At 43.1% G+C, this 23,762-nt stretch overlaps 1 protein-coding gene across 1 annotated transcript in view; it reads left to right on the forward strand.

Moving 5' to 3' along the window:
• Positions 1-23,762, forward strand: part of CACHD1 (cache domain containing 1) — a 120,562-nt gene that overhangs the window by 72,071 nt on the left and 24,729 nt on the right. The window contains exons 4-11 of the mRNA XM_068953434.1: positions 368-474; positions 10,411-10,537; positions 12,629-12,773; positions 14,386-14,602; positions 17,831-17,980; positions 19,071-19,304; positions 22,247-22,396; positions 22,960-23,083. Coding sequence (XP_068809535.1) covers positions 368-474; positions 10,411-10,537; positions 12,629-12,773; positions 14,386-14,602; positions 17,831-17,980; positions 19,071-19,304; positions 22,247-22,396; positions 22,960-23,083 — 1,254 coding nt within the window. The remainder of the gene's footprint in view (positions 1-367; positions 475-10,410; positions 10,538-12,628; positions 12,774-14,385; positions 14,603-17,830; positions 17,981-19,070; positions 19,305-22,246; positions 22,397-22,959; positions 23,084-23,762) is intronic.

Here is a 23,762-nt window from a genome sequence, read left to right on the forward strand (position 1 = left end):
CAGCAGCAGGAGCAAACACTCTGCTGGCGTGCTCATGTGCTAGGCAGATTCCCGAGCTAGAACCTCTGCTGTTTAAATCTAGATTAAGCCACACACACTTATGTTCGTATCTCTCAATGAATATTACAGGGGAAAAAATGCAACATATATTAGAGAGCAGATGCAGTCCAGACCTGATGAGTTTTCTCTCTCCTAGTTCTGGGTTCCCCAGTTTTTCCTGGGCCCTTAAAATATGTATAACGTGTGCGTTTCCAAACAAATCACTTCTCATTGAACCTTCAGAAAGATTTATTTCTATGTAAAATACTGTCTATATTTAATAGGTAATGTTAGCTTGCTTTGCTCATCTTGTTGTTTGTCATTTCAGATTTGATGGGAATTTTAACACCAACGTTTCTAGAACTATTAGCTGTGATAGACTGTCTACCACTGTGAACAGCAGAGCCTTCAATCCTGGACGTGACTTAAATTCTGGTAAGTATTATAATTTTGTTTCTTTCTTTTGTTGTAGGGCTTTTTTTTTTCATTAGACTTTAACATTTCCTTGGCCTAGAGAATGAGCATTGATTGCCATAGCAACAAGCTTTTATTCTTCCTTGCAACTGTCACACTGTTCTTAACTTGAGATTTCATGATTGAAAGATGATACCTAAAGTAATGCCCTTAGACTAAGTACTTTATAAAAACGTCAGGAAGATTTATTCCAGCCTACTATGCATAATTTTGTTGTGGTTTTTGTACTTTTTTCCTTTTTTTTTCTCTCCCCCCCACCCCCCCAAGATCTTTCCTTCCTTAGCCCTGTCTGCATTGGCATCAGTAGTGTCAGCTATTATGGTGCCAAGCGAAGAACTTTCTCTGATCTTCTTAGCCGAGTTCAGCTAATGTGAAGCTGTGTTTGCAGCAATATGCAAAAACTACAAAATAAAAGGACATTCTAAAATATTTCCTTTCTTTGTCAGGGCATTTCTGTCTTGACAGTTGACCCATTTGCTTGACATACTTAAAAAGCTGGAAATATGCTTAGAGCCAAAGGCATGTGACTTATCCCTGAAGAATTCAGCTTTTAGTCTTCCAGTGCTGCAAGATTTTCTTTCTTTCTGGTGAACTCGAATTAATATACGGATTTTAATTTTTTTTGTCGTGATTTTGTCCAGCTGTTCTATCTTGCATCTTAACTTTTTATGATGATTTTGTGCTGTAAATTATAAAACACTATGGATTTTGGTTATGGATTTCATTTAGCATAGGTTTTGCGATATTTTTGACTAGTGATGCTGTATCCCTTCTTACAGCTTGGCATCATCTCTGGGTAATTACACTGTTAATGATAGCTTAAAAAAAAAAAAAAACAAACCCAAACCAGAACAAAACAAACAGCCCCCACGAGTTCCCTTCCAACCCATCCATTGTACAGCACATCTTGAATGCAGATGCTGGCCAGACAAGCTAATTTCCTGATGCACATCTCATCACCGTTACTTGTGTGGTGCTTTCCATGCTAAAGATGGGCAATCTCTGTTCACTTTTTTATTCCCTGGGCTTTATTTTACTCACAAGCTCTCTTTTTATATGAGAAAACAATTACTTGTAAAATAAAGTTTAAAACCACCTCTAGTCATTGATTAATAAAAATAATCTTTGAAAGCAAGTTTTTGGGCACCACTATAATAGCAAAGCACTGAATGAATCCCCTGGCTTAATGTTTTCTAAGCAGACTTTTCCTTCTCTACTGCAGAAGATGCATGTAGAAGAACTTGCTTAAAAAATTATCCTCCTCCTTGGCTGGTGGAAAACAGATAACCTAAGCCAAATGTTTAAGGGAACTTAAACACTTAAAAATTTTCTTTATTTTAAACCAAAATGTGTACAAAACCAAAAGTGAGTGTGTACGTTCAAGGTTCTCATTGTCCTGGCTCATCACTGAGACTTGTGTCCCTCCTCTTCCTCCAGCTGGAAAGCTGCCTTATTGAAGGACCATCTGTGCAAAAGCTGCATTGGCAGTAAAGGGGCAGAGGAAGAGAAGAGGGAATCGGAGTGATAGTAAAGAACAGGGAAATGCTTCCGTATTTACTGACAGTGAACTCTCCTCTGGTTTTCCTGCCAGCCGCTTTCACAAACGCATCTTTTGTGATCTTTTTGACTAGTGAGGAAGCGCCTGTAAGAGAAATGGAATGGAAGGAGTAGATTTGATGCAGAAAAATGGTGTAAAAATAGATTTCTTTGAGAAGCAGAATTAGATACGGGGTGCACGCCTAGTGAAGCTAGAAGTTGTTTTCTGTAGGGAAGTTGGGGAGAATCCCTCACCGCCTTCTGCCAAGGTGTGTGAAAGCCTGCTAGATCACGTTTCCCACCTTCCCTTTCCTTTTCCTCTGTTCAGAATATTTAACAAAAGTCTGCTCTGCTGCCCTGGCCCGAAAGCCCCAGCGCAGAGGCACCTGCACTGCAGAAGCTGCCCCAGATAGTTTGTTCTCCACTGCTTCTCCCGCTGCCTGGCAATCCTGCTGCTGAGCTCAGCAGAACAGCCAAAAACACGGGCTGGTTTTGCGTCCTGGAGCCAATACTTCTGGGCTGGGCCCCGCTGCCTGTTAAGACGGCGTGATGAAACCTTGCTGGGCTGTAGTCCGAGACGCCCTTGTTCTGTGGGCAGACTTCAGCTGCCTTTTCCTGGGCTGAATTCTCTCCGCGGAGGTGAGCGCGCGTTGTCCCAGGGTGAGCTGCTGGTGTCAGGCTGGACGTGGGCTACTGCTGCAGCAGCGTCCGCGTGTCGCCGCGCAGGCGTTCGGGCTTGGGGGGAGGTTCAGGGCCAGGAGGCTGGGTGTTTGTTTTATGGGTGGGGAGTGCTGTGCTAGTGGGGCTATCGTGCCAAAAAAGCAGTTCCTGCCCAAAAGAAATTGCAATCGAAGACAATAGTTGGCTGTAGAACGACGGGTGAACGTAAAGGGACAATGAAACAGTTTTGGCCAGAAAGACGGAGTGGTGTCAGGGCACCAGCACCCACCCTAACAGCTGGGAAGCTTTTAGGTGAGCTTGGGAATGGTGTTTGGAAGTGCTTGCCGAGGGTCACCTATCTCTTGAAACTCTGTTTTCTTTCTTCCCGGATCGTGCTGCAGTGACCTAGTTCTGCAATATCTCTTACCTGAGAGGATACACTGGAGACAGAGGACTTTGTCTACCAAGGAGCTGTTTCCAAGTAAATCTGTGTGTGTGTTTACCGTTCTAAACTAAAACTGCCTTCAAAAGTGGATAAAGATAAAAAAGAAAGACGTTTCTCTTTCCTCTCTTTTTCATGTCTCCTGTAAGTATCCTCCTGTAGGGCTAATCAGGAATATCTATTGCAACTTGAATTCAGACCTTACCTTAGTCTGAACTATTTTTCAACTGTAAAATGCCTCCTAAAGGTTGTTGGTACTTCTGGGGATTTTAATCCTTTGGTTTTTTGTTGTTGCTCATTCAGACTTCCAGGTGGGGTGGGAATCCACGTCTTCCCAAAAATCACGTCTGCAGGCCGTTCCACTAGATACAGCGTGTTGCAGGAGGACCTGAAGCTTTTAGAGAGAGGGTTTAAAAGCCATCTCCTCCTCCAGCACAGAAGCAGGAGCTCCAAAACACTTCTCTAGTTTGGATCGACCGTTTGTGAAACCAGACTGGCCTACTTGTCAAGCAGGTTGTCTTGCTGGAAAGGTTGATGGTTTCATTCTTAATACCAAAAAAATTCCCCTATCTGTTTTTTCCCCCCTCCGTGGGTTTTGCACTTTAAATAATCTGGTCTGTAAAAAGCTGTCAGCATTATATAAATTTAAACCCTGCTGTGTTCTGCCTAGATCTTGATTTTTGTTAAATGTTGGTGTTGGCCCCCGCGGGGGTGTCGAGGGGGGGAGCTGTAGGTGGCGGCAGGGAACGGGATTTGCACTGCCGGCTCTGGGCAAGCCGCAGGAGCAAAAGGCTTTCGGGAGGCCAGGGGCTGGACGGCAAGCGCAAGCACTCCTTAGCACGATTTGTTAAAAAGAGTAAGTGTAGCTCGTGACAGTTTTCCCAAATGAACGCAATTTGTTTGCAATTTCTTTAAAATTGTTAACAATGTAAAGAGAAACATTAATCTTGACGGAAGGGAGAAAGAAGAAAGAAATAGATGAAGTTCTGTTTTCTCAACCCTTTGAAAGTAACGCTTTGGCCACTTTTTTCTTAACACTTGGTTTCCTTTGGTTTTTTTTTTTTTAAGTCTTGAAAAAGTTTTGCTTTGTTAACTTGATTTTTTTTTTGACTTATGTTTAACCATTGCTACAAAATAGATAAGGTGAGAGCCTAGTCTTCAGCTGGAACTGTAAGCTTCAGTTAATTTTAGAAAACTGTCCTCACTGATGTGAGCAGCCCTTCGTTTATTAGGGGGGAAAAAACCACAGTTGTGCAGAGTCAAGAGCATTATGTTAACAGATTCCTTGTTTATTCCTTTTGAACAAAATAAGGAATCATCTTTTTTTTTTTCTCATCCCCCCCAAATGGCTGTTTCAAACCAGGCAGCGTTAGTAGAATGACCTTCCTCTGGTATATACGGAGCTCAGATAAAGTCTCCCCATAGCTTTTGTCTGGGCCTTATTCACCTGATGTTCAGGTGAGTTTAAAACGTGGTTTGTTTTTTTTTTTGGTGCATCCCCCATTCCACCCCTCTACCTCCTCTGCTCAAACCCATTTAAGTCAGGAAGCTGGACTCCCTCCTGAAATGAAAGGTTTTGAAACTTCTTTGCCCTTCCGAGTGAAAAGACCTACCAAGAAGTGAGCTGGGGTCTGTTCTGGCTAATCCCATCTGCAGAATTTTAATTGGGTTCCGGTTGCAGAGTCTTTTATTTCTGGTGAAAATGAGCCAGAATACAGTTTGACTCAGAAAATCCTGGATCAGATGTGTAGGTCTACAGAGCTAAAGAGAGAACGTCCTTACTTGTAAAATAAGCACATTCACTTTCTGCTGGCGTTTCTGGGGAGCACTAAAGGATCTCCATGATGATTTTTTTTTAATGGAGGTCTTCTCGGAGAAGAACTGCAGTATGTGTTATGCACAAAATTCAACTTTTTTTTTAAGCAGGGTGAGAACTGTGAGGTCAGCAACTCGATAAATGTAATGCTAAAGAGGAGGACTGTGAGGAACTCTTTTATAATGAGCAATTATGTTCAATAGTTCCTTTTTTTTTAACTGACTTTGTGCTGTTCTTTGAAGATTAATTAGTTAATGATTTGACTGTGCTTTGAAGATGTAAAGTGGTATCTAGAAGTGCTAAGTGTTATCATATCACATTCCCTTTGAAGTTTTATAAACTCTGTCACATAGGGCTTTCTTTCTAAAAGTCCTTTTTGCCCTGTTAGATGTTTATAATTAGAGAGAGACCTAACACTTCCAGTACTCTCATGCTAATACTTTCCAACTTTTTTCTATTTGCAGCAGAATTCAGGGTCAGGCGCTGCTGCTTGACAGTGGCAGCTAATGGCAATAGTCACGATTGGACTTTTAAATCCCCAATGTGTGCCTAGAATGAATGGATACCACTAAAATTTCTACACTTATAAGATTTAGATTTTTGGCTTCCCCCAAGTAGCGCGATGTGAAGTCTGGGTCATTGTTTAGCGATAGGGTTCGTTTTAGAAAAGCAGAATCATTACGTGCGCTCAGTAATACAAGATACTTAGTGTTAGAAAAGGGGGAGAGGTAGTAGCCTCTTCTGCTTTGCACAAATGACTTGGGCCTGACCAGAAAATGAAAGAAAGAAAGAAAACATGGAGTTAAAATGAGAACCACAGATCTTGATCAAGCATATGGAAGCCTAGAAAGCGAATAGTAGGGAAATGTCCCGCACCACGCGTTTCTGCTAGTGTGCAGATTTAGCCTGTAGTTAAGCATAGGCAGGCAAGCCCCCTCACAGTATGTTTTGTTGGGCTCTTGTGGTTTAATAACCTGTCCCAAGACTGGCTTTGCTGGAAAGATGAGGTGATAATGCAGTGTGGGGAAGCAGCTGAGGGAGTGTGAGGTTTGGGGTGAGTAAGGAGAGTCCAAGCAGGAGTATCTGCTCGGTTTGCAGGCAGGGCCACGAGAAGGTGGGAAGTATCTGCAGGGAGTTCCTGCTGCTTTGGTAGGTGGAAAATAAGAGTGCACCTCAAGAGGAGAGGGGAAAAAAACCATATTTTTCAGTCTGCTTATCTGATAGGAGATTGTGTGCTGTGGTCATTTAAAAAAAAAAAAAAGGGGGGGGGTAGAGTTATGATAAAACTGTCAGCCTCTGGGGAGGGCAGGGCTGAACTAACATACGGGCTGAAGGAAACACGTGAGCAGAGCTTTCAGACAAGCAGAAACAGCAGGTGCTGGGGGTAGTTTGAGGTTCAAGAACAATTATTTCATTGGGAAAATGAACGCTTATTTTCCCATGAGAGGGTCTGCGTTTAAAAAATACAAATTGCGGTCTCACGGAAATGAGGAGTCTAGCTTCAATACAGCGGTGATAAACATATCCTTTTAATTGTAGACTCCTTTAATGCTTTTGGTGAAATTAAACTGGGCATGTTATTTCATCCAGGCTTTAACTGAGTGATCAAATATCAGATTTGAAAATGTTAAAAGATATTTTTTTCAAACCCTGTAACCCATAATAAAAACTTAAATACCAGAAATTCAGCCTTTTTACACAAAACAGAAGAGAGTAGCCTTATTTTCAAAGTTATTTGCTCTATTGAAATCACCCCCAAAACTATGAAACTACAGCACCTAGACATTTAAAAAAAAAAAAATCACCATAACAGAAGAAACCTGCTGTTTGCACAACACAGAAATTGGCATGATGTCAGGTATAAAAGCAAAAAAACCAAAAGCTCCACAACCAAAAAAAATACATTCCATAAAGAACGAAGGACTTAAGAAGAGTTTAGGGGGAACCTCAGTGAAACCAACAATATCCAGTTTTGATTGACCTTTGGTTGCAGTATCATGGGTGCTGTCTTTAAATGTGGGAAAATGTTATGCTCCCAAGAGCATCGCCGTGTTGGTTTTAGCTGTGTGTAGGAGCAGGGAGAGAAACAAGCTTTGGCCGTCTTTGTGCAAATTAAGTTGTTTTTTGGAGGCAGAAGAGAAAGCGGGAGGTGTGAGCAGACGGAGACGGTAGTTGTGTTCCCTGATGCTGCTCTTCACCCCCTGTGAAAACCCTGACCACCAATGTCACGTCTTGTTCTTCCGTTTCTCCTTTGGTTCTCCTTCCCCGCCTTGTCTGCTTGGGCTGCAGGTTCTTCAAAGCTACTTGTTTGTACCATCTCCAGCATGATGATGCAGCCATGATTTTGACTGGGACTGGTAGGTACTGTGGAAATACAAGCAACCCTAGCAAAAGGGGAAAAAGAAATAAGATAGTAGTTTGTACAGGGTAACGCTGCTGAGCCAAATAAATGTCGGGCGAACCCTCGTGGTCGCAGCCGGTCGGGGAAACTCAGGAAGGTGCTAAGCTGCTGAGGATATCGGGTGTCAGCGGTGCTCTGCTCTGGTGTGTGTTGCAGAACATCTGGCTGAGGTGTGAAATGTTCCCTGCAGGGATTTCCAACCCAAATATTGTAGTATTTGATAATGAATGAAATCCAAAGATGAAACTGTCTGGTCTATTTTCAGTGTCAGTCTGAAGGGAAATGCAAAAAGGAAGTGCTCAGTAAAAGGTGAAGTACTGTAAATTAGTGCTCCCCTCTGCCACAAGTTCTGCAATCAAAGAACGTGAGAGCAGCCCTGGCAAGAAAATAATCTATTTTTAAATATGCATTTTAAGCTGATATGGTCTATTTTAACTGCTAGGTTAAAACGGGAAGAATTCAAATATTTACATTTTATTTTCAGTTTGCTGCAAGCCGGGATGATGGTTTGGCCTGAGTGGGATATAATCCTGTTAGTGCCCCGCTGGCCAGGGGATTTGTCTCCCGCGAGCAGCCAGCCTTTGCCCACCTCGTGCCTGCCGGTGTCCCGTGTGACAAAACCGTGAAATGCTCTCCTTCTCGCGTCAGGCGTGCGCAGGGAGCCGGGGAGGTGCACGCGCCGGCTGGCTCCGAGGCAGGAATCCGCGCGCCAGGCTGGGTTTCCCGGGAGCCGCGGCTCTGGCTCGCGCACGCGGCTGCCCCGTTGGAGAAGTGCAAACCGGAGCTCGGGCTGCTCGTGCCTTCTGCAGCGTCCACGCGCTCCGTTGGCTTAGCCTAACGTCTTAAATGTTCTTGATCAAGTACGTTTTTCCTGTGAATGATCTTGGCCCTGGGATGTTTTCTTTGGTCATTGGTTTTGGTGGTGGTTTGTGTTTTTTACGGATGCAGTCAGTTTTGTTAATATTGCTAACCTACTGCTTTTGAATGATTTTTATTGTTACAGTGTTGAGTAGTGCTTCCTCAAAAGATTTTTCTCTTTTTTGAAGTGTTGCCTATTTTAATGGGAAAGTAAGTACGTTTTAAGGAGAACGAGTACGGTCTATAAAATAGAAGTGGGTTTGCGATCCGTACCCTGCAGATATATTCTGCTCTGTTCCTGGCTGCCGCGTGAGTCGAGGATCTGTCGTTTATGTCTTTCGTTCTTTGCTTTTTGTCTGTACAATGAGTTATTAATATTCACCTACCGCAGAGGAGTTCTTGAGAGACCTGGAGGAAAGTTGCTCTACAACTGCTCGGTGCAGTCATCGTCATTCTGCCCGAATTTCATAATTATTTCGAAAACGGGAGCTTGGAGGTGATGCCCAGTCAAGGTGGCTAGAATCACAACCAAGCCACGAGCCACTGCATAACCCTTTGAGAGGGAGGAGACCGTGCGTTTCTCCTCACCGGTGCTTGTTTCTCCTGATGAGCAACACGTGAGGAGCCCTGTAGATTATAGCACAGGGGTAATGAGAAACTTGGAGAAATTCTTGAGTCCAGAGAGCAGGAGCTGTACCTGTCCTGTCCTTCATACGAATAGGAGAGCGCAGTGGACGCAGCACTAGAAAGTGCTTGCTTTTATCTTCTCCTTTCAACGCTTTCTGTATGGTGAGGTATTGCTGGACCCGCATTTGTGCATGAAACTTTTTGCTAAATATTCATGCGAGCATTTTTAACCAGTTACAAGAATAGGTGATGTTAATAGATTGGGTTACAGAGTTGTAAACAGCATGTCTATTTAATATTTTGGTGTTATTTCAGTATGAAGTATATGCATTTTTTAACACTAGAAGTGTTTTTTTTCTTTCTGAAAACTCCACATGGACAATGCGTGTATCAGTTTACATAAGAGTGTATGTGTGTAGGTAATTGCCTTAATCGCTTCCTGCCTTGCTCCCACCTTGGCTTCTTGGGCCCACAGTTTTACTGAAGAAATGTTATGCAAGTATTGGAGAGAGAATTTTGGTTGGGTGACTCTTCTGTGGATCGGAATGTGAAAGTCCATTCGAAATGGTACTTTTTGGCCTTTGCCTGCCCTTTGTGGGTAAAGCTGTGTTAGCAGAACAGCTGAAAGAGCAACTTAGCAGCTGTGGGAGAATCCAGGTACACGTACACTGGAAGAGCCATTACAGGCTCCTGTCAATCACTTGTATAATGAGAGTGCAGGTTTTCATGGCCAGGAAAAATGTATTTAAAAAAAAAAAAATTTTTTTTTGAACTATCACTAACTGCAAGATGCAATTCAGCAATATGGAAATTAGGTGTTAAACAGGCAATATGCACAATGAGAACTTCTTTCCAGAGTTGAAACTCTGGAAAAGTTTTTTAAACCTAGGGTTTTTTTAAAACATCAAACTCCCATCATTTTCTATCACCCTGTTGCTTTGGTTTTGTTTTTAGAAACAAGCTATAACATTCACAAATATCTAATAGGTTGCTATGTTACAGTGTACTGTAGAAGCATACAGAGAAGCATAGGGGGATGCACATGTTTTCCCTGGTCTTACAGTCTTTGCTATGCGTCTTCTCCTGGCTCTTGGTAGACAAGTCTCCTGCGCTAGGTGGATCTGCCATGTTCTTGCAGCACTCACATGCAGGTGGCCTCTGGGAAAACTTGCAAAAGCACCATTTAGGTATACCATACAAATCATTGTTGGCCATCAGTTATTTAAATTGCTTAAGTGTTTTTTAAATGTTCTTTTTAAAGAAGACCTCTTAGTGAGGTAGCTATAGTATCGAGCTCTCTAGTGTGTAATTCCTAGAAACTTCTTCAAAGATGCAAGAATTGTCATTGCACATTAAACAAAATCTAATGTTAATTTCCAAGAGACTTTAATTGTTTGCAGAGATGATGCGAAATTCTGTCAATCCTCAAACAGCACTACCCGGAGTTGGTGTTGTGACTCTGGATCTTCTCCAAGCACGTATCAGGGAGGCCTTGACTAAACACGCCTCCAGACTGGACATCCCTTTGTAACTCCCTTTTTCCTCTTCAACCTTCAGTTCTTGCCGATAATCTGAAGTCTAACCCAGGAATCAAGTGGCAGTATTTCAGCTCAGAAGAAGGCATTTTCACTGTTTTCCCAGCCCACAAGTTCCGGTGCAAAGGCAGCTATGAGCACCGCAGCAGGTATGATTTGACTTCTTACAATTTAGTGGGCAAGGCTCTAAAATTGTATTCCTCTGGCAGTGTTTTCATTTCAGCATTATACTTTGCCAAGAAGACAGCGTTTATAAGTAACCTTGATTAGGATCTCTTGAGTTTTCTTTTTTTTAAAAAAAAAAAAAGCACCAATTATCACTTTTTTTGTAACTTTAAGGTAAAATAAAATACATACAGATTCCCCACCTCTATATAACAGTAACTTTTACATTATGGGTCTGCCCATAGCCAAATTTGACTCTTGAATTTGACTCATGCTTGACCCGCGTATATAAAACAGCAAGCACACGTGCTGCTCGGTCGGCAGGTGCAGCGCTTTGGGAGGGGGCTTGGGAAGACAGAGGTTGGGAGGGACACGGAGGAGCGTTTTGCCAGTCTCCACCCGAGGTTCAAAAGTTCCGGCACATCATGGAGAGAGGGGGAACTGCAACGGGGAAACTGTCTTTTTCTATTGATACAATTGTAGAAATTGCCCTAAGGTTCAGATAGAGACGTAATCGTCATACTCAGGCTAGTGACCGGTTTACTCTGTAAGTATGAAGCAAAGCAGCTGCAGTGTGGTGGTATTTTTTTTTCCCCTACCTTTTCCTATGAATGTTATAAGACTGATCAAGACTCAAGGTTGGGATCTTCTGAGAAAATGCAGCGGCGTTAGGATGTCCAGCCGCGGCTTAGCTAGTGGTACCAGTCAGTCGCTGTTTGTGAGGAAACGCTGGCCCATGCGAGGATGTTTCCATATGGTCAAACGCACGCTGACGAGACCTGTCCGTGTTGAGCCATCAGATGTTTACAGCTGGGATCTCGCACGGCTCGTCAAAGCTGGAGTGGCCGGGCTTGATTAAAGCATGCTGTGCCCTTGGAAAGGTGTGGGCTGGCAACCTGGAGCCAGCGCACCTGAGCCTGCATCTGAATTTTGACACTGAAAATAGTTTTGACTTTATACAGATCGCATGATCTTTGTCTCAGTTGCACCATGTCTAAATTAGGGATTTTTTCATTTTATTTTTTTGTTAGTGTTTACCTCAGAGGGTAATTTAGATGGTTTAATCAGTTAATAGTGAAGTGCTTTTAAGATCAAACGCTCTATTTAAGTTCTAGGTATTAATATCAGTGTAGAGCTGCAGGCTCTTTGGCAGTTAAGACCTGATTTGTGCCAGTTGTTTATTGCAGTGCCTTGTCCAAAATCTTCTGCGTGTCCTTTACTCTTAATAAGATTTCTGTGGTTGCTTTTGATATAATAAAACGTGGATCTCCAAAACTCATAGGTGGAGTTAAGCAGCTTTGAGTCTGGGCTGAAGAGGAAGAAGAGTCCTGTGTCGTTCCCCCCTGCTAAAGATCCTTCTAATTTGTTCCAGGTTGAGACCCTGAAGAGAGAACTTGTTAAACCTTTCACACATACCTCACAATATTGAACTGTATCTGAACGCTGCTCCACTGAAAATATGTTTTTTGATGTTAGCAAAAAAACATACACGTGGAAGTACTGAGAGCCTTTACCAGGCTTTGACAAAAATTGGCAGCACGGTTTATGACTGCACGGATCCAAAGGGTTGTGGAGCACGACCTGTGTGAAATACGTTCCAGGGCACTAATAGAAAAACCTTTCTTGGCAAGACGCTTTCTCTCACGATAAACCAAATGCAGTCTGCTAACACAACTGTACACAATTGCACAGGTTCTTACTTGTCACGGAACCAGCAAATACCCGCTGTTGCACTTACCTTTTCATGCGAGTACGATGCGTGGCACCCGGCGTTTATGGCACCTGCCTTGTGTTCAAAAACCAGGTGGGGAGTGAAAGCAGGGGCCTCCTCTGGCTGTCTCCTGCTGGGCTCTGGGCTCCCAGTAGTTTCCTTGGGAGCTAATGTTCAGATCCACAGCTGTTCTTTCCCAGCATAAATGCCCTTTCCTTTTCGTAAAGGCAAAAATTCCTTCTGTAATTTGTTGCTGCTTTGTGGGATGTTTTTATTTTTAATTCTTGACTCCTTGCACTCGTAACATTCTAGTGGAAATTGTAAGATGACTCATGACCCTGGTTTGCGTTTTGTTCTACTTTAGGCCTGTCTATGTTTCTACTGTTAGACCTCAGTCTAAGCACATAGTTGTCATTGTGGACCATGGGGCTTCGGTCACGGAGACGCAGCTTCAGATTGCCAAAGATGCTGCTCAAGTTATTCTGAGTTCGATAGATGAGCACGATAAGGTAAGGTTTCTTCAAGCAATGAGCATGTTTTCATTGGTTTTAACTATGCTCGATGTTTTCCAATTTTGTCCAAAGCAATGTTTTCAACTTGTGGTCCGTGGGCTCCTGGGGTCTGTGGTCTACCTCTAATGGGTGATGAAGGCTTGAACTTGCTCTTGGAAGCCTGTATTACTGCTAGGAAATGTTCAGAGATCCACAAACCGGGAAAAAAAAAAAGGAGGGGGGGGAGGGAAAACCACCAATCTAAAGCAAAACCATGTTTCTTAGTAATTTTTAAAGGCTCTTTCATCTTAGCAGAGACTTTTGATAATGGACAGCACTGTGCTACGTGTGCAGTTAGGAGGACAGTGTGCTGCCCCTGTTTCTGAGGTCCTGGGTTGCTTTGAGCAGCTCATTTAACCTCTGAGGCTGTCTTTTTGCCTGTGGAAATGGAAATGATTTATTCTGCTGCTGTACCGGAGTGATCTGAAATGTAATTAGCATTTGGAAGATTCCCAGACAACCGCGTTACCAGCGGGAGAAGGGTAAAGCAAAGGGCCGGATGCCAAGACATCAGGATTCCTTTCCTGGCTCTGCTACAGATACTCTACAAGGCAATGAGAAAGTCCCAGAATATTTGAAAACGGAGATCACAACACAGGAGGTTAAAAAGTGCTTCTGTAGGACCGCAAGCAGTCCCCGGCTTCGTCTCTACTTTCAGTAGATCTCCAGTAGTGGGACCTTGTTTGTTTTTGTTTGTTTGTCCTTTTTAATTTGAAGTGAGTTTCATTCAAATTAGTTGAAGTACTGTTGGTTATAATCTTTGCCTTAAGTGTGCTCATTAATAGCACGGGGAAAATGCTTCTAGCTGACTTTAGCGCTTTTAGAGCATTTTAATGTAGTATTATGAATTCTCCTAAACTACAAGAATTATATTACTTAAATTTAATTGTTGAAAGTATTTGAGTATAGAGCTATAGTGAAGAAAATACATTTAAAACATATATGACTTGGTCAGTGACTTAGTCATTTTGAAACCTGTTATACAGGTAAATAATTACTGCTTGCTTGCATCAGTCATAATTTATAATAAAGTATGCCACTCATTTATCAGCACTGGTATCTTATACACATATTTAAGTGTTACCACTGCATACCTTAACTTCTTTACAGGGTGAAAAGTGATGGTAGGTTTGGCTCACTTTCACTGAAACATTAAAAACCATAACGCTTTGTGTGTGAACGTTTCTTAGGAGTCTTTCATTTTCCACAAGCACTCCACTTTTCTATAGGCACTCAAGGATTTACTGAAAAAGCTCTATGCAGATTTTGTTCTGAGATATCTATAGTTTACTTAGGTTTCTGCTCAGAACAGTATAGTAAGTATTATGCGTGAGCAGAATGAAGCTGACTTCATCTGAGAAACAAAGACCAAAGTCTCTTTTTCTTGAAATCACCCTAAGTCTAATCCTTTTCAAATTTGATGGATTTATGCCTCAGGCATTTATTTTTTTAACAATTGAATTTTAAATCCACAGAATCTCTTCTGTTGGCTTATCATTGTGTGTTCTATATTGGTACGTAAAGAATTATAAATGGTAAGGTAATCCAATATAGTTTCTTCTCTTTTAAGATCTCTGTGTTAACCGTGGCAGACACAGTAAGAACCTGCTCACTGGATCAGTGCTATAAGACGTTTCTGTCTCCAGCCACTAGTGAGACAAAAAGGAAGATGTCCACCTTCGTTAGCAGTATAAAGTCATCTGACAGCCCTACCCAGCACGCAGTAGGATTTCAAAAGGCATTTCAGTTGATACGAAATACAAACAATGGCACAAAACTCCAAGGAAGTAAGTCTCTTGTTGTGCAATCCTGATTATTTTTGAGGTTTGCAAGTTTTTTTATTCGAGTTTCTCACTTTGACAAAGGTCAAAGGAGTGTAATGTTGTGAATATTAAAAAAAAAAAAAATTGCACATGTTTTTATCAAGTAGCGTTTAATTGATCTGGAATCTACACATTAGTGGCTGTTGAACTGTGGCCGTTATCTTCTGATTTATTTCACTTGCTGACTTTCCTTTGTTTTGAGTTGTGATATGAAGTTACAGGAGCGAGTTGCCAGATTGCTGAATTATTTCCCAAGGATGGCGGGGTGGTCTTATTAATAAAAATAGTTGATGCTGCAGCTTCATTGATTCGTTGCCAAAACATACATGTATTATGTGTAATCTGCTTAACTGCAATCCTAGGGAAGAGATCACTGCCTCTCAAGGAAAAAAAAAATTTTTTTTTTGGCTTGGTGTTTTTGGGGGGTGCCGGGGGGGGGTCCTTTGTTTTTAGAATATTGATTATGGGTGATGTTTTATGGAGTGTGATGTTGGCCTGGCTGAACTTTCATTCATCTGTCCTCTTGAATGGTGCATGCATTATGGACTTTCTTCTTCTCTCTCTCTCTCTCTCTCTCTCCCTCCCTCTCTCTCCTTCCTCCCTTTCTTTTTTTTGTGAGGATGTGGTGGAAAAACACGGGAAAAGGTGGATGGGAAACTGAGTCACGCGCTTGCCTGCCAGGAAGCCATGGAAAGCAGGCTCTGATGGCTGTGTTCTGAACGCAGCCAAAGTTGGGCTCGAGTAACACTGCCAATACCACGGCAAGGTGGAGAAAGCAGGCTGATATTTATCGTTTTCGTCAGTTCACTGCTGTAACGCAGAGCCCGTAGCTCGATGCTGTGCCCCCTCGAATGATTGCAAGTTTTTCATTGTCCTGAAGGGCGCCAGTTCAGATCGCTGTACATAATATATGAAAGTTTGAAAAGAAAAAACAAAAAGGCATTTCAGGAATGAGAATGCAAAGACTAAGGACATATGCTTCTGTTTCAGGTTGCTTTCCTTCCGTTGATAAAATGGTGCTTTTGTTATTAAAGGTTCAGGCAGCTTCTGAGCTTTAGGCCATATATTTAGTGAAACCTGTGTCGGTCTGTACCTTGCTTAGCTGAAAGACAGTGTTGTTAAGGGCAGATTTCTACCGTCCTCTGGCAAAACGATGAAAAGGGTACACCTTCCTAGCCAAAACCCACCACCGACACCGCTGAAGTTGCCTGGGATGAGATGTATAACTCGTTAGTAGCTATTCCAGGAAGCTTAGCTGAAGAGTCTTGCAGCATCCTCCTGCATCCCTGATGTCCCAGGTGCTCTTGTGATAAGAAGATATTGCCATATTCTTCATTAATGTGAAATTGCACATTTTTACTAGGTTTCATACAAAACAGTTGTTTTGAGGCACAAGAACTTGGGGGCGCCCACTACTTGAAACCTAAAATACAAGGCAAACGCTTTGGATTCTGGTGTTTTTGTAAGCAAGAAAGATTTCAAGATGTACTATGTATATAGCATGTTCCAGAATCCATAGGGTGAGGCACAATAGGTTGGAGAAGAGGATGTTTATAAAACACATCTCACTTGCTTGTAAATAATCTTTTCGTCTTCCTAAAAAAGAAAAACAAACCCAGGCAAACTGTTATTCGCGCTGCTGACATCCTGTGGCCCGAGAACAATGTGCGGGTGTGCCGGGGAAGCCACCGCGCTGCAGCCTCGCCCCGGACGCGGCCGGGGAAAGCTGGAAGGGAGCCGCTGGTCTGCGACGGGAGAGCTGTGCCTGTGAACACGTCCGCCTTTCCTGCCTTACGGCAGGTCTGCTCGGCAGCCCTTCCTCCCAAAGCGTAGCTGAACGCTCTGCCCTGGCGTTACCCGCCCTCCTTGAGCGCTCTTGGGAGATAGGTCCTATGCGCATATCTAGGCGTGCATTATACAGTGTCGCTGGAACATGACGGACTCTTGCTCCTATGGAAAGTGTAGTGTATCTAATAACATAGCTGCTGAGTGATAAGGTGCCGGGTTTAGCACTGGTCCCTGAGGCAGCCTTAGACCTCTCTGCTCTGTCACTCCTGCTAGCCAGCAGCTTTTATACCGTGGAGCAGCATGCCCTGGCTGCAGTATATAGCACCTGTGCCGTAGCCTGGGAAAATGATTGATAGTTCTCCGAAAAGTACAGCCAGAACTGTATTAATATCTGGCTTAAACAGTCTTCTCTTGTTTTAACTCCTGAAGGAAAAGCACAACTAACGTCACTGCACCAGTTAACGGTTCCGCGTGTTCCTTAGTATCAAAACTCAATTCTGGCCAAAAGTCTTTCCAAGTCGCTAGGACAAAACACGCGAGTGAAAGCGTTCAGCGCGTTCCTACCGACTGCACAGCAAAAAGCAGGGGGAACGAGACCTGGCGCATAGCCAGCTGAAGCAACGTGCTTCAGGTTACGCGGTGGCTGAAGGCTCGCTGTAGCCTTGAATATACGCGTGAAGTGCTTTTAATACTGAGAAATAACATGACGATACAGGGCTGCGTTTAAGCAACGCTTTGAATTTACACGCTCGGTGCGTTTGAGGCCGGCAGCAAGGCAGCTGCGACGGGTCGGGGGAAGCGCTGCGCGCTTCTCACGTACAGCGCGTGTTTAAACGCTGCCCTGGGATGCAGCAGAGCTCCTCGCTGGCCGCGTGGGCCTGGAGCAGGTTACGGGAGGGGGCAAGCCATCCCGACCTCCGCGGCAGCGGCCCCCCCGCGCGTCTGACGGTAACTCCCGCCCTCAAGTCGCGGAACGACCGTTTTATCTTATTGCCGGGGTTTAACGTCGCGCCGGGGAAGCGGCGGGGTGGTTTTTGTTTTCGTTACGCCCTCGCCGTGGATTCGGTTTGGGAGACGCGCAGCAGGCCGCAGGCTCCGCTCGGACGCGCTGCCCTGGCTGCGGCCGGGCCAGGACGCGCCGGGCAGCTCCGCTTTTCGGCGTAGCGGGTAGGCGCCGAAACGAACGGCTGTCTGTGCAAGGCTGGGAATTGGAGTTTAACAAGGAGCAAGAAAACGCCGAAGGCTCCAGTGTGTTTATCCCCTGTAGATGCGTGACGCTTGCAAATAAAGGCGTTGGCAGCGCGCGCGCGCGTGTGTGTTTTTAAGCGGATGTGAGAACTCTTACCGCGTTACTTCTGAAGTTAAAACTCTAATGTACTTCCTGCTCTATATATTTCTTTTTAGATACCGATATGGTCATAATTTATCTCTCAGCTGGGATTACATCAAAAGATTCCTCAGAAGATGATAAAAAGGCTACTCTGCGTGTCATCAATGAAGAAAATGGCTTCCTCAATAACTCAGTAATGATTCTCACTTACGCGCTTATGAACGGTGAGAAACGTCATATCGCCGGTGGATGAAAGTTCCCTTTAATACTGCTGCTAGTGTATGAAACTCCTCAAAGCGTAATTCCTCGCCTTACCAGGAGCAGGGGGTTAATGGATTTCGGCCACCCTCAGGTGTTACGACTTTGGTGTATGAAAGTATGTGTCAATACATGCTTATATGTCAAAGTGGAGCTGCTCAGGATATAAAATATTCTTGCCTAAAACGTCTAGTGGCAACTGGCCTGAGTTGAATTTGATAACCGTTGCCTTACTGATGCTGGCAGCGTCTGCTGGGGCTGCAAAACGAGAGGGTACGGCTGACTTCCATTTCGGTCATACCCAGTGAGCGTGAACGTCACATCAAACATAACCTGAAGGGCTTTGATAGCTTAGGGTCTAACTGAAGAGTGAAGTAAAACATGCAGGTCACTCACACGGTAGTTTGGCATCCTGAGCCGTTTCCAGGAAAACATTTCCAGCTAGAAGGCTCTGTGTCTTAACGTTACTAGAAGTGGCACACAGACTCTGACCAGGGAAACTAATACTTAAGCTAATGTATCATTTCACTCTTAAGTTTAAATACTCATTGGAGCCCTAATAAGTACAAAAATCTTTGATTGATTTGTTTGCAGGAATTGAACTTGGGACTTGGGTAAAACGTGAAGCTGTAATGTTTAAGCTAAAGAGCAAAGCCTGTTGTCTTCAGGGGCGTATAACGTGTTCCTGGTCCTTCATGTGGGGAACAAACGGCTGTCCTGTGGATTTATAGGTCACGTAAATTTTTGTTTAAAGTGATGATGTGAACAACGTGTAGAATTTTTGCACAGTGTAACAGAACCTAAGAGGTGTTCTTATTAAATTTTGTGCTGGCTGAGTGCTTCTCCTAAAACCGTAATAGTCATTATCGTATATGAATAGTCGTTCAGCACTTCACCTGATTGCTTAAATATATTCAATCCTACGGTATAACCATACACGTTGTTTTGCTTTTATTCACTTTTGTCTTGCTTTCGAGTAAGATACAGGAGTCTTTATGGAAAGTAAGCTGCTTTCATCTCCTTCCTTATATTATTCCTTATATCCCCCTTTTTCAGAGGGAGTGACAGGTTTAAAAGAACTGGCCTTTCTCCGAGACCTGGCAGAGCAGAACTCCGTGAAATACGGAGTGCCGGATCGAACAGCTTTACCTGTGATCAAGGGAAGCATGATGGTCTTAAACCAGCTAAGTAACCTAGAAACTACCGTTGGACGATTCTATACAAACCTCCCCAACCGAATGATTGATGAAGCAGTTTTCAGTCTGCCTTTCTCGGATGAAATGGGAGATGGTAAGTGCTTAGGACACAGAGTTTAGGTGTAAAAACATAAGAGATTAGGTTTCCTTTTGCCTACCTGTTCCCAAAAGTACTGTAGACTTAAAAGATGATGCTTTTAAGCACGTTCGCGAGGCAAATGTAAAATTAGCCAGTCATGCTAGCAATACACGTGAGGTTTTACATTTGCAGAAGGTCTGGTTATGAAAAAAGTGGTAATAGGACATGGAGTGGATCGACTTTGATTGGATTCTCAGTAGTGAAACTTATTCTTATGCGCGTGTGCGAATACGGCCTCCGTAAATTTAGTCTGTGGAGGTAACTTTGTGCTTGGGGGAGGAATCTTTTCAAGTTGAAATGACAGCCGTAGCCATGCTGCACCATTGCAGGATTCGTTATTACAGTGCTTTTAATATACGGCTTGAATGGACTCTGCCTTACAGGCAGGCTCCCAGGATTGTATAGTCCCCACAGCAAAAGAGATGAGAAGTTCTTTTGTGATTGTTTGAGCCTCCCAGTCTTCCTCCACTCTGGAGCCACACACGTGACTTCTGAGTCACCGTTCCTGCTGCAGTTTGCTCCTTCCTCTCCTTGCACCCCAAACAGTGGCTCTGTCCGAATAGCCTAGCATCTTCCCCCGCCCCGTGCTGAAAGCATGAAGGCTGCGATGCCGGGACGGTCTTGGCAAGCAGCCCTCTCTGAGTGGGAAAGGAACCAGCATAGCAAATGGCAGAGACAGAGATTGTTAAATATTGTCCAAAACTCTCTGTGCTTAGCTCTTCCTTCAGCACAGTTTGACCTCTGCCGGGCTGCCCAGCAGCTGAGAAGACAGGACGCCTGAGCTGGCTGTCCATGACCTGACCTAGCCAGGCTGGCAGCTGGGGATAAACTGGATTTAGTGGAATGGATCTGTTTAGTGCATGGATCTGCCCTTTTGCCTTAAAACTAAATGCCACATTAACAAACACTGTATGTTCAGCTTTATATATATGTAACAGTGCTATCAGCTAACGGAGGTACTAAAGACACAGATTCCTGTAGAGACTTTTGGGAATGTATCAGCCTGTATCTAAGATGGCACACATGCGTAGGAAATACAGAAGTGCTACAGTCTCATTTGTGCTCAGGATAAGCTCGCAGTGCTTGATGATGCTTTGCAGCTCTTGTGGGCACCAGAGGAAGGGAGCAGGGTCGAGCTTCTCCCACGGTGCCGGCAGAGCACCCCCAGCTGGACGTGCACCCTGTTGCGAGTCCCCCTAAGCTTTGCAGATGCTCAAGCTTCCTCAGTTGCAAGCTGCAGTGATTCTCTTTTTACCTTCAGTCTTTGGTGCCTTTCCTAAATCAGTGTATTTACTGGGAAGCTGAGGGCTACAGCTCCTTCAGCTCCCTCTGCCTCTGCTTGTTCTTAGGCAACTTGCTTGACTTTTCTCTAACTCTGCTCCGGTGCTCTGTAAAGAGACATGAAAAATGTCACACTGATGATAAGAAATATAGTGGTGAGTTTGTATTGCTTTGACAGTTTAAAAAATTCTGTATTTCTCAATTCACAACTTTGGATATTCTTCTATTGGATATTCTGTAGGAGTATTCAAGGCTTATGCCAAATAGTAGTTCTCAAGGACTTCTGAGTTTAGGATGGCCTTACTTGCCTTGAGCATTGAGTCCCACTGTGTGGGTTAAGACTATTCCGGAGAACCTCTTCTAAGTCAAAAGGGTACTTCTGTGTTTCTCAAACCTAATTAAGCTTTTATTATTCATCTCTCACAAAGCCATATCCACGTATAATAGAAAATTTGAGCAACACAAGGATTAGAAATGGTGCGGTAGAGAAGGTTTGTCTTACATAAATATCAAGATGTATTTGGAAGCATGTAAGCAAATTAATTTTCTATTGGTCTGAAAGAAAAGGGTCGCAGAATTTCCAAATAGCAATGGTGTGGAAAGTAAGAGAAATAAGGTATTGCCTAGACTTCCTACATGCACAAGGTGCTTCTCAAATCACTGATTATGGTTATAATGCCCAGCATAATGGCTGTATTGGGATTTAGTTAAGCAGAGGAGGTTTAATATTTTGAATATCTAGCTAGTTGAGCAATAATTCATCCCTATTGTTGCTTTACAGGTACAAATTTTCTCTCTTTTTTGGAGTTTCCTTAAAGATCAATGTTAAAGGAACAAAATAATAACATCCTGACTTCTCATGCTACTGCATTTCTTATCTGTAAGGCATCCACTTGCCTTACAGTGGCAAGCCGACAAAAAACCCAAAACATTAAATGTACTGTATGTTTTAGGAAATCATGTAGGTTAAATGAAATGAATCTTAGGTCGCTATCAAAGATGTAAAATTAACTAATTAGCGTAGCTAAGAAAACCCGGCCATGGTAACCTCTTCAGCTCCCAGTAGGAGCCCAGCCTCCTCCTGTATCCTAGTTTCCAGCACGGCTCCGCAGTGGTGTGCTGGGAGCACTGCTGGGGCATCTCAAGCACAACTGTCAATGACTGGTGCCAAGGCTTCTCCCATCTTCCGTGTTGTCCTCCTGATCCTGCACATCGCCTGCTATCTATGGCTGGCAGGACTTCTTGAATCAGGTACTAGCAGTGCTCTTGCTACCCCTTCGCTGGGGCAGCATATCAGTCAGTCCTAGGAAGGAAAATGCAGTAAGCACTTAATATGTCCTCGGTAAAGCACCCCAGGTTGTGATTCATAAAGATCCTATTTGGGTGACACCAGCCTAACACTCCGTGAAGTCTTGAGAAATTGTTTCTTTTCACTTGGAGTCTCCCTTCGCCTGAAGTAGTTCATTGTAATTCTTGTCCGTATTCCAGCATGGAATACTCTATAAGGTGTAAGTGTGTAACGTTTTGAAGTGATAACGCACGTGCTCTGTTTTCTCTAACGATAATTAGTTGGAGATTATTGCTGATGTTTCCTATGTTATTTCTTTCACTCTAAGGCCTGATAATGACTGTAAGTAAACCTTGTTACTTCGGAAACCTGCTGCTGGGGATCGTTGGAGTAGATGTTAATCTTGCCTATATCTTGGAAGATGTCACCTACTATCAAGATTCCTTGGGTTCCTACACGTTTCTGATAGATAATAAAGGTAACTTTTGGTTCAGATAATCTTTTCCTATCCCACAGAGGTCATTAACCATCAAAAGCAAACTGTTAGCTCTCATGCCTCTAATCTATAAGTGGGGCATTGTAATATTTATTAAAAGATTAATTGTAACTACTTTGGTTAATTTTGCCTAAGGGTTGCCGGACAGCTAGAGACTATAAGTGGATTCATGATTTGAAATTTCTGGACTGGAGTTCTGATATGGAAATGTTTACTGCTACTAAAGGGGATTTTCTACATGTGTAAATGAGTTTTTCTATGTGTGTAGGGCAAAAGGCAAAACTGGAGTGCATGTGTTTTTTTTTTTTTCCCTCTGATCCCATATTCTTTCTACTGTTTGGTTCTTCTACCTGTCTTTTGTTTGCAACTTGCCAAGCTTGCAGTTTGCAACTTCATTGATAATGTTCCTTGTTTACTTTTTTAAGCATTTGTAAAAATAAGAGGAGCGCTTGTATGTGGTTACTGTTTTTTGTTCTCTCTGTATTTATCCTTAGCTTAGTTGATATGATGCATTCAGTGTGTGCTTTTATGTATTTATGTTTTAGGATACACTCTTATGCATCCATCCCTTACGAGGCCCTACCTGCTGTCTGAACCGCCACTCCACACTGACATTATTCATTACGAGAACATTCCTAAGTTTGAGTTGGTGCGGCAGAACATCCTTAGGTAAGGACTCTGGGATGCAAGTCTGAACATTAGCAGTCCTAAGGGCACTGGAAGTATTTTTAGAGAGGAGTTTAAGAGAACATATGGTGTAGATTCCTCATCGTTATTATCATTGAAAGTTGCTTTTCCTGTTATATCTGGATGCGCGGGTGGAATTGGGGACGCATCTTCTTTTACAAACGCAGAACAATTCCGTTTTTATTTTTCCTCCAATTTTCTTCATCGTATTTGGTGTGCTAAGCAGTGGTTTCCACAGCCTATCTAGGGGAAAGTCTTTATTATCTCACAAGTCAGGAAGATTTTTCAAACATTCGATCTGGACTTTTAATGCAGTAGTATCTGGTTTCACTCCCCATACCTCTTCTCCCTGCTGGAAGTTCAGCTACTTTAGCTGTTGGTAGATGGTTATTATGGCTGATTAACACTGTGATCTTAAATTACCATATGGCTGGCGACTGGCTGTTTGCCATCTGATATTTTTCCTTGCTTTTCCCTCTTCCCTCTAATAATTTTGATGTTCTTCTCTAAGTGTTCTCCAATTTTCAGAAATCTGTTTAGTATTGAAGTGCCAGCAGCTGAAGTGTTATTTAAGATATACAACTCCTGTTAATTCCTTTATACTTATATTCTTTCGCAGTGTTCTGCTCCATGCCTGCATATTTCCACTTTGGGATATATC

The sequence above is a fragment of the Struthio camelus genome, chromosome 8, assembly GCF_040807025.1.
Source record: "Struthio camelus isolate bStrCam1 chromosome 8, bStrCam1.hap1, whole genome shotgun sequence".
NCBI classification, from domain to species: Eukaryota; Metazoa; Chordata; class Aves; order Struthioniformes; family Struthionidae; genus Struthio; species Struthio camelus.